This window comes from Cibotium barometz, chromosome 48 (assembly GCF_041138505.1).
Source record: "Cibotium barometz isolate CiBa-2024 chromosome 48, ASM4113850v1, whole genome shotgun sequence".
In the NCBI taxonomy this organism is placed as follows: Eukaryota; Viridiplantae; Streptophyta; class Polypodiopsida; order Cyatheales; family Cibotiaceae; genus Cibotium; species Cibotium barometz.
This window is the reverse complement of record NC_141093.1, coordinates 32,796,324-32,806,978: the sequence shown is the minus strand read 5'-3', so window position 1 is coordinate 32,806,978 and position 10,655 is coordinate 32,796,324. Positions and strand designations below refer to the sequence as shown.

General features: G+C 40.1%; 1 protein-coding gene across 6 annotated transcripts; it reads left to right on the top strand.

Moving 5' to 3' along the window:
- Positions 1 to 3,006: 3,006 nt before the first annotated feature.
- LOC147611089 (putative receptor-like protein kinase At1g49730) lies at positions 3,007 to 8,305 on the top strand. 6 transcript variants are annotated; one of them, XM_086785743.1, is made up of 9 exons: positions 3,007 to 3,682; positions 3,864 to 4,015; positions 4,352 to 4,786; positions 4,912 to 5,170; positions 5,301 to 5,353; positions 6,117 to 6,187; positions 6,290 to 6,379; positions 6,923 to 7,010; positions 7,190 to 8,305. In XM_086785743.1, exons 3-9 carry the CDS (start codon positions 4,372 to 4,374, stop codon positions 7,693 to 7,695), a joined length of 1,482 nt encoding a protein of 493 aa, XP_086641869.1. In that variant the 5' UTR covers positions 3,007 to 3,682; positions 3,864 to 4,015; positions 4,352 to 4,371; the 3' UTR covers positions 7,696 to 8,305. The 6 variants fall into 6 exon arrangements, with proteins under 6 accessions (XP_086641869.1, XP_086641866.1, XP_086641867.1 ...); XM_086785740.1 differs by having other exon boundaries at positions 3,010 to 3,682; positions 3,864 to 4,086; XM_086785741.1 differs by lacking the exon at positions 3,007 to 3,682 and adding an exon at positions 3,687 to 3,731 and having other exon boundaries at positions 3,864 to 4,086.
- Positions 8,306 to 10,655: the final 2,350 nt, after the last annotated feature.

Genomic DNA, 10,655 nt, shown 5'->3' with positions numbered 1-10,655 from the left:
AGAGAATTTAATATCCTATCCTTGGTCAATGTTGAAGTCTCTAGAACTTCCTTTTGCTCTCTTGAAATAAATACAAAATGGAATACTTCTTTTCACATACACCTATCCATGTGCATTGGATTTTGTTGTTTGTGTATCTATTGTGAAACCAGCTCAATCATTTAAACAAAGCCTTAGAGAATCATACATGATCCTTATATGTTTCAAGAAAAACTTTGATATTCTATGCTATATGAGTTAAGAAGTGCTTATGGTTTATGTAATTTGTTTATGTGGGATTTATCCTGTAATGACATTTAATCATAATTCCAAGCTAATTGTTTTTTTTCCATGTTCACATACAACATGAGTTACATGACCCTTTAAACATGTAAACAACATTGATAAGCAATAAGATAATGAATGTTTTGGCACATGTAATTAAGATAAATAATAAGTAATAAGTATAAATGAATGGTTTTGCACATGTAGTTAAGATACTTAAACCATTAATTTAGTCACATGGCATGTTATACTCAAAAGACAATCTCATGTTTGCAAGTTTTTAATGCTTTGAATGATTAGGAATTGATGAGTCACACTTTTTTGGGATTTAGTGCTGGGGAAAAAGTGCAATTGCATGTGAAATATATTTTTCACATAATAGAATAAGAGAATAGTGCACCTTACAAATAAGGAAAAGGCATGGAGTAAGTTATTATCTATAACAACTAGTAGAGAAACTTCACATTGCTCATTAGAAAAATCAACCCATGTGCCTTTGTCCTCTCATTCTACTTTATTCTCTTGAAGGTGTAAGGTAAAACCATGCTTCAAGGCCAACCAAATTATCCTACATTAATAAAGGTGTTATATCAGCCATAGACAAGGGTCTTATGAATGAATACATCAACCCTTATGAAATGAATTGTCACTCTTATCTATGAAGTGTAAATCTCAAGGAATATAAGCATTGATTCCTTTGTTAAGAGAAAAAAACAAGTAATGCTTACTTGCTTTATCATGCAATATCAGATTTCAATGCTCCCATGGATGAAATAATTGGGCAGTAATATTTATTAGCCATAATGAAGGTGTCTCTCAGCTTTCACTTGCACATGTGTAAGTTTTTAAATGCAAAAGCCAATTGGGCCAATTTTACTCAATTGGGAAAACAAGGTTCATTTGTCTCACTAATGCAAAGTAACATATTTATTACTTGTGTTTAAGAAAGTGAAGTGTTGTGTACCTTTGCATGGAATTATTTTGCACCTAATGCCCTTAGTCCACATCTAATATTTACTTGATGCATTTAATTACAAGACTTCATAAAAACTTTGTGTAGGTAATTTTCATATGCATCATTTGACCATAACCTCCTAAGAGACCATTTTTTCAACAATAGATACACATGAGCAAAGACTTAGAAGATTTTATGATCGGTCTTTTCCATTGCCTAGTATGCTCATAGGATGTTAATACAAAGAACCAAAGTTACTGTGACATTTTATGTGTGTGTGTGTGTGTGTGTGTGAACTTGCGTGCACACACATCTGTGCATGTGTTAGAGGGGAAAGGGGTGGGGAGATTCTTCAAATCTTGAAACTTGGAATATTACTGAGGCATATTTCCTTCAAGATTGTAGCACAAGGTCCACACTTATGTGGATTGTGTAAAGACTCCTCTCCCTTACCCCATGCCATCCACACTTCAGTAAAAAATAGTTGCAACTCTTGAAAACACAACTTCCATTTAAAATATTTTCCATGCATGAACTAAACTTTCCCTCTGGTTTTGAAAACTGGACTTGCGTGTGAACAGGCCTTGTGTAGCTCACTCCCTTTGTCTCTTACACACACACACACACGCAAAAGTTACAAAACTAATTCTCTTACACACACACACACGTACACACAAAAGTTACAAAGTTCTCTCTCTCTCAGTCACACACACACTCTCTCTCTCTCTCTCTCTCACACACACACACACACACTCTATCTCTCACACGCACATTGAATGATGGAACTCTTGATCTCCTAGAGGTGAGGCAAATTTAAGAGGAGCAAAAAGTTTTTTTTTTCCCTCATGAGGTCTTATTCCATTCCTAGTCACACACGGGAATTTCACCCCGCTACACACACCGTACTAACCACACCCCGAGTACCACAAGCGTTCATTGCTCAATAGTTCCAGAACTCTCAGCTGAGGCTCAAGCGAGCCCTCAGCCAACAACAGGCAATTGCCAGCCCACAACGGCTCATGCCGCTCAACCTCAGAGGGCCTGAGATGAGTGCTCTCAGTGTGTACCAACACAAGTAAAAAAAGTGAAAAAGGCCACTAGAGAATGATGGGGCCACGAGCAACATTTAAAACGCTTACCTTATATTTTGTCTGTCTTGCGAATGGAAGGGTTGAAGGACGACGTGGCAGGCATGTGCCGAGCGCGGTGGGCTGGCGTGGCAAGCCCGTCGCGTGCGTTGTCCCCAGGGTGTAATTAACTGTCGGAGGCGTTGGAGTACTGTGGGCCCGTGCTCAGCACGGTCCGCGGAGCCACGTCTGACTGGCCACTACGTACGGCATGGCGGGGTCCAATACAAAATCCAGCGTGGGCCAGCTGGCCGGCCACGTAGGCAACTCGGGCCCTGCCATCAGACATGACCGTGTGTGTGGCCGCTCTTTTTGAAATTTGAAATTTTTTTTGAGCCTGATGCAAAAGCTGAGAAATTAGAAAATTAGCAGCCCTGTAGACACTTTTTATTAGAAAATGGATCGTTTTAACCTTAAAATTCTCAACTCTAGGCTCCTGTGTAATAGATTCTCAACATAGGCTTTTCTCTAAAATCAGGGAAAATTCTCATTCACAATTTTAAGATTTTCATCAATAAATCAAAGATAAATAATAGTGGGTATGCGCAGTCTGTCAAACCACCTCTGGGTGCACACTGCAGTGAACTCTGTCCAACTCTAGTGAAAAATGATTTACTCTCATTTAAGAAGAAGAAGAATCTTATTTACCAAACAGGAAGGTTTTATCAATCTCTATATGACTAATTCTACGTCTTTTTGTACTGTGTATGGATGATTTTTGACTTTAATAATACATTTATTCCATACCGATGGGCTAAATTAGGTGTAAATTCTTAATTAGCAAATAATTAGACTTGCATAACCTTAATCATTGGGCCCTTGCTCTGCTTCTCTCTGTGTTTGTGCACGGCAAACAACTCTTCTGCTCAGCAGCTCAGAGAAGGTCCTTTTGGCTGCATTGACCTAACAAGTTCCTCTTTCTCTCTCTCTCAGACTCTCTCTCTCTCTCACGCGCACATGCTACATACACTGACAGACACACACACACAGTGTGCAGTGTGCACATACACACTGAGTCTCTCTCTTATTACCCAGCTTTGAGAGCGCCCCCCCCCCCACGCACAAAAAAAAAACATGGGCCCTTCCATGTCCCTACTTCCCATCTTTTTGATCCCAGCTTTCACAGTGCATTCATAGTCCTCACCTAAAATTTTAATCATTGACAACCATCAAAAATTTATGACCCTCAAGAGGTCACCTTGTAGAAAAACAAACTAAGTGTTTAATGCTGCAATGGAGGTCAATGCAAGGTGGTAGGACACAAGCACAGGCTGGCTGCTTTGGCTTTAGGGTGAAGCTTATGCAAAGGTCCATGGAGTGAGCTGATACTAGATAGGTATGTTTCTAGCTATGGCTACAACCCTACACCATCCACAGGTGCCATGGTTGGTAGTTTCTTCTAGCACTGTACTCTCACTACACGCGCATGCACACACACACACACACGCACTCACACATTCTCTCACATCCACCCATGTATTTAATGTGGTTTTTTCATCTTTTGTTGGTTTAAACAGGGCAAGCTTTTCTCTATGGTTTGGAAATTGGAACGAATAAGGCAAGCTTTTTCCATGGTTGGACAAAAGAGACGCTATGAAGGCAAATATTGTCTCTAATATGCCTACTGAGTGAAGCTTCTTCTCTGGGCTGAACCATCAAGGCAAAAGCGGTTAACTGCAACGCATGTGTTAAGCACAAAAGATTATCAACAAAGTGGTGTTAATTAAGCTCTAACAGCTGGTAAGCTATGTAGTGCAATTCTAGGTGTATACCCATACGTCATGCAATGCCTTCCCTGCCTTCTCTACATATCATTATGAAGGCTTGGAGCTCTCAAGCAAGCTCTGCTGATGTAATGTAGCTTTGTGATCACTTGAAGCCCAGAAGCAAGTAATGCTGTGTCTGAGTGTGTGTTTAATACAGCTTTGTTAACTCTGAGAGTTCAGAATCATATCAAACTCTTGGAGCCCATAGCTAGATAATGATGGGTTTTTCTCATTTGCAGGTGATTATCTAACTTTTGCAATGGGAAGAGCCCCCTCACCAGCACCCGCATTGCCTTCCATCCCTGCCAATCCATCTGTTACGCTACCTGCTCTGCCCTCTAATCCTTCTATAACTTTGCCTGCTCTGCCTCCCTACCCATTTTCGACTCCTCCATCCAAGAACCGTCTAAACAACAACAGAAGCAGCAGCAGCAGCAGAAATAACAACAATAACAGTGTTGTGAGCACAGGGCCAGCCTCACACCTTACCTTAATTGCAGTACTTGGGGTACTTGTTACAGTGACTGCTCTTATCCTTCTGTGGCTGCTGATCTACCTCATCAAAAGGCAGAAAAAGCAGCTCGAAAAGCCCTCCATTGAACCCTCTGGAGTCCCAGCATGGAGCAAGGACATCCTTCAAAGCCCTAAGAACCCATTACGGAAATGGCTAAGAGGTAAATAGTCCCTTAATCCGAAATTGACACATTTATAACAAGCTAGAAGCACCAATAGAGAAACTAATCACCCATTTTGCAGAGCTGAATAACTTGGCTTTTTATTTGGGGGGCACATTACACAGATTCTACCACATTCAGGCGCTTCAATTATTCAGAAATCCAGAAATCTACAGATAACTTCAGCACCATCATAGGAAAGGGAGGGTTTGGGACAGTGTATAAGGCACACTTTGATGATGGCTTCGTTGCGGCTGTGAAAAGAATGTACAGGGTCTCTAGGCAGAGAGAGAAAGAGTTCTGTAAAGAGATGGAGTTCCTTGGGCGCCTGCATCACAGGCACCTTGTCACACTAAGGGGTTTCTGCATCACCAAGACAGAAAGGTTCAAGCATGCAATATTTAAGGAGCTTATTAACAGTACTTGATTGGGTTATTTAGATTGAAACATACTTGTTTATACAGACTATATTACCACATATGGTGTTCAAAATTCTCCTCTTGGTATCTATCAGGTTTTTGATCTATGAGTACATGGAGAATGGAAGTCTGAAAGAGCATTTGCAAGGTACTATTATGTGCATGTGTATAGTTATGTGTAGATGACATGTATGATTGCAAAGTACGTAAGATTATTAGATCACAGGCTTCCATATACTTCGGTAGATTGACATGTATAAATGCAAAAAGAATTTACATTAAAAGAGCATTTGCAAGGTATTGACATGGGCATGAATATCCTCATGTGTAACTTGACATGTATGTATGTAAAGAACTGTAGATTGAAGATGGGCATGCATGTATTTATGTGTAAAAGACCTTGGCTTAAAAGAGCATTTGCAAGATATTGAGATGGGCATGCATGTACTTATGTTCTAAGTTTTGCTTTGGTGTGTGTAGTTAAGTTTGCATGTGATATGGTATGGATATACAATAGAAGGCTGTAGACGGGATATAGAGTAGAGGGCTGTTGATGGTAAGAGGGATCCTGAGGATTTCCCTTGAGTGTATGTATGTAGGCCCTAGGCATAGTCACTAGAAATGAGAAACGGGAATAGAAACGTTCGAGGAATGGAAATGGGAAACGAGTTTTTAGGGGTGGAAACAGCTGTTTCCTGTGACAATATCACTTGGGAAACAAGAAACGGCTATGGAAACACATTTCTAAGGTCTGAAACGGCCTTTTCGTGTGACTATGGCCCTAGGGCTACAGATGACGAGAGTCTTGAGTATGCAATTTGCTTTTGCAGCATGCATGCACATGTGCAATTATGCATATGTATATATTTATGTTTAAATGGTCTTGTTTTTTAATGGAAACTTGCGTGCAGCTGGACACAGTAAAGCTCCCTTGGACTGGCGAACTAGGATACAGATAGCGATAGATGTGGCTGCTGCCTTGGTGAGTATCTAAAGGTTTAATGTTGAGCATTGATTACTGTAAAAGCTTTGTTTGCTTAGCAGCTATACGCCTCTGATTTTCTTGTCGTGTTGGGTTTTGAAGGAGTATCTGCACTTCTTCTGTGATCCTCCCCTTTGCCACAGAGATATCAAGTCTAGCAACATTCTGTTGGATCAACACTTTGTGGCTAAGGTTCGTTTTTGAACCTCAATTGATCCTCTCTTATCTCAACTGCACGATATACATATGCATATATGTATACATAGACACACATATACACGTACATCTACGTGTACATATGTATACATACGATGTACATGTACATTGTATGTGTGCATTTACATATGCATATACGCATGCCTCGTGCTATGTTGTTAGCTCTCATCCTCAGTTGAAGATCTAGAAAGAATATGCTGATTGAGCAGGTTTTAGTGTACTAGTTTGCTTGTTACAGGTACCTCTTCATGGTTATTCTGAGTCATGATGTTGGAATCAATATTACAGAGTTGAGGGCTGGAGGAGGGCTGCAGACATATAGTCACATGTTGTAATGGCAGGACACTCATACTAAACATGGAATGGGGACAGGCAGAGAGAGAGAGAGAGAGAGAGAGAGAGAGAGAGAGAGAGGAATCATGTACTGTCTGACTGCCATAAGAAAGTGGAATGTATGCACACACAAATGATTGAAGTGCACTTTTTGGAAAACAGCATTGACATAAAGCTCTCTGCCAGGTTGCTGACTTTGGTCTCGCTCATCCCACACCGACTCCAGCAGCTGCTGCCCACGAGCAAATCAGCACTGATGTCCGTGGTACACCAGGTGTGCTGAATCTGCCCTGCATAATTCTGTCTGTTCATGAGATGGTGTCTAAGGCTTCATTGAGGAGAAACAACCCCCCCCCCCCCCCCCCTCCCCCCCCCCCCCCCTTCAAAATAAAAAAAGAGAGTCTATGACAACCCAATGCTGTTAATTAACACAATGCTTTGGGATTTGTGCAGGCTATCTGGATCCAGAATATGTCATTACTAGGCAGTTAACTGTGAAGAGTGACATATACAGCTATGGTGTATTCCTCTTGGAGCTCATAACAGGTAGAGGTGCTGTGCAAGACAACAGGAACCTTGTCTCATGGGCTCAGCCATATCTGGCAACAGACACCAAGGTTCTGCTGATGGTAGACCCGGATCTTGAAGACAATTATGATCCTGAAGAACTTCGAAGCCTTGTCAAGCTTGTGAAGATGTGTACACAGAAAGAAGGCAAAATGAGGCCGACTATTCGGCAAGTTCTGAGCTTTCTCTATGAAAGGCTTGATAAAGAGGGTGCAAATGCAATGCCAAGAGCAATGATTGGGAACACCCAGAGTGGGGCTATAATTAATATGGGTGGGTCCAATGTGATTGAAACATCAGGGTTTAGCTCTACATTCTCTTCCAACACACACAGCACCAAGGCTTACAGGTTTGATACCACATCGGTAACCTCGGCTTCAGAACGGCCATAGATGGGGTGATGGCAACTTTGTTCGATGTGAATATGGGAACCCATGTCTTTGAGGGGTTTTGGTGGCTCTGTTTGCCTAAGGGAAGATGGGAACCCATGTCTATATGGGGCTATGGTAGCTTGTTCCCCCATGTAAAGATGGGCACTCATCAAGGATTGTAGTTCACCATCTTTCCTGGGTTTGCAAGGCGAACTGACTAGCTGAGCAGTTGTAAGCCTGTAAAGCCTGTATTTGTAGCTAAAGGGTGTAGTAGAGCAATAATGCCAGGAGCAGTGGGAGCTTAAGGCAGCAGCTCTAAATTTCAACACAGAGATGCACCAACCAATTATACTGCTTGCTTCTTGGTCATACCTATAAAACTAAAGCTGTCCTGCCTGTATACTTTTACAATTACCTTACAAAGAAAGTGATCCGGATGGAGAAGTGCTTTTTGGGTGCATTTCAATAAAGAAGGTGATGCCAAACCCACCTTTTAAACCTTAAGGGAACCCAGTTGACATCTTTCAAAAAATTTCCCCTCAATAGTAGCAACTTTTAAGTGATGTTTTGTAGAAGTAAACCTTAGGCTTTTGACTATCCCTATTAATAATAATAATAATTATGTTACACATGCTCTTTCCTTTCTGACAATTTGCTTTTGCCCTTGCTCACCTAGGTGTTATCACCCAAGGTAGAGCAACATTGAGCCTTGTATTCATGCTTTTGTGAACTAAGTTTTTAATCTTTTTGTTGAGCCTTTCACTAATGATATTTATTTGAAGTGGTAAAGAGCTTCATGGTTAAAAGCCTTGAAGCCTCCCACAAATGATATTTATTCGAAATAGCGGATATTTCATACAAACCTTGAAAACCAGCTACCTTAAATCTCTAATTTTAGTAATTGAAGGTTTCTAAAAGTTTGTTGCAAGGTTCTTCTGTGTGTTGAGTTGCTTGATCAAATGTGCAGAGGGCTTTGAATAGGATTTATGGCGATAATTAACACACATGGTAAAAATAACATTATGTCCGTTTGTTTGCTCTTTCCCTATTTACCTTGTGTTGTTTGGTCATGGTGGTCTCTGCAATGTCAGTAGTATTGAATTCTTTGCAGGACCTTATGCATGAGAGCATTTAATGTAAATTTCATAACAAGTGCTATCCCATGCTCTTACGTATGCATAGAAAAATGTGTAATAAAAGAGTGTCTCAATGTAAGAACACAATCGTGAAAGCAAGCTCTTTACAATACAAAGCCAGGAATTGTGGAAAGAAGTGGAGAGTAAATAGTATTATTGCTTGTAAGTTTGATTACGAATTGTTGGTGTGTGTTTCGAGCAAAGAGCTTTGATGGTGATTTAAACAAACTCTAGACAAAGGATGTTTTGTACAAGAGTGCTTAAAAGTAAAGATCTTTGATGGTGATCTAAATAGACTCTAGACAGAGGACGTCTTACAAGAGTGCTTAAAAGTAAAGATCTTTGATGGTGATCTAAATAGACTCTAGACAAAGGACGGTTTACAAGAGTGCGTATGAACACCATAAGCACAAAGAACTCCATGATTAACAAAGGTGGTTGCCAAACTAGTCTTTATATCGTGCTTAGGGTGGGCATGGATGTAGGTCAATTGCATGAATACAAATTGATCCAAAATGACCAATTGACCATATCATTCAACTTGGATTGTATCAGATGATATTTAAAGATCGTTTGGATTCTCAAACATGTGCCGTAACTCGAGAACGGTGTCTTTGGTTTGTTGTCCAATGCTCATTAATGCGATCACATAAATTACATAAGCATGCATCCCACTTGGTAGAGTGCCAAGTTTACATAAGCTATCTCTTAACTATTTGGTCATATTTGGCTATCATGGAGTGTCAATTAGGAATTGTCGGGTGTTGGAGTGTTCATGCTCACCACAATGGTTACTCCTCATATAGAGTGTCTTATAAAATAGATCACGTTTGTCATCCATAGTAATAACCCGAGGGTCCAACATTGAGCAAATTCATTTCCAACATGTCCTCGATGTTCATCCAAGGGTAAACTATCTCTTCGATCCAATGTCGAGTCGATGTAGACATGACATAAGTACATCTAGCTGTTGGTGGAAACAATTTCTCAAGCAAATAAATTAAGCAACCATTTAAAATTACATCTAAATTAAGCTTGTAAAATAGTTCATAAAATAGCACATTACAATACTTAGCTTTTGTTCAATAAAATCAATGGGTGCAATCTTCTCTTAGGTGTGTGGTCTCCACACATGAGTATTTATAAATTGTTATTCTAATAATGAATAGGTCATAGCCACCAAAAATACATGAAGTGCTTTTTGTCACATAGAACTCTCTCTTGATCCTAGGGAAAAGCTTTCAAGCTTTAGAAAATAAATGTTGTCCAAGTTTATGCTTTAAGTCTAAGCTTATGGAAATGCAAGAAAGCAAATGGTCCACTCAAGACATGGAGTAGATAACATGCGTGTAAGTCACCATCCTAACATCTCATAAAGGAGAAGTTCACCATGGAAGCTTGGACATAAGAGCTCCAAGAAAAGTAATAGTCGAAATGATCAAAATTTGTACAATGCCCATGAGGCCTATGTATCATATAGTCCAAGGTTCTTAAAGGCACACATGTAAATGATCTTAAGTCCAAGTGTCTAGGTCCCATTTCCCTGTGCATGTGACACCAAATCTACTTCATTACAAACCATCTCTTCTTACAATGATTTCGTCATCGAAATCGAAGGGTAATCGTGCATAAACATATACAAGAGGCTATATACAAAAGCTAAAAAATGTGCTCACGGACTAGATGTATTTACGATCAAGACATATTCATGATACATGTCTGGATTGAATGGAAAGGATAGAGGGTGTCATCGACGGTGAGGTTAATGATAATTATGCTTGGATCGAATCAAAATCCAAGCCATGTCTGATCCATGACCATATCAATCTTGCATCTTGCTGAATC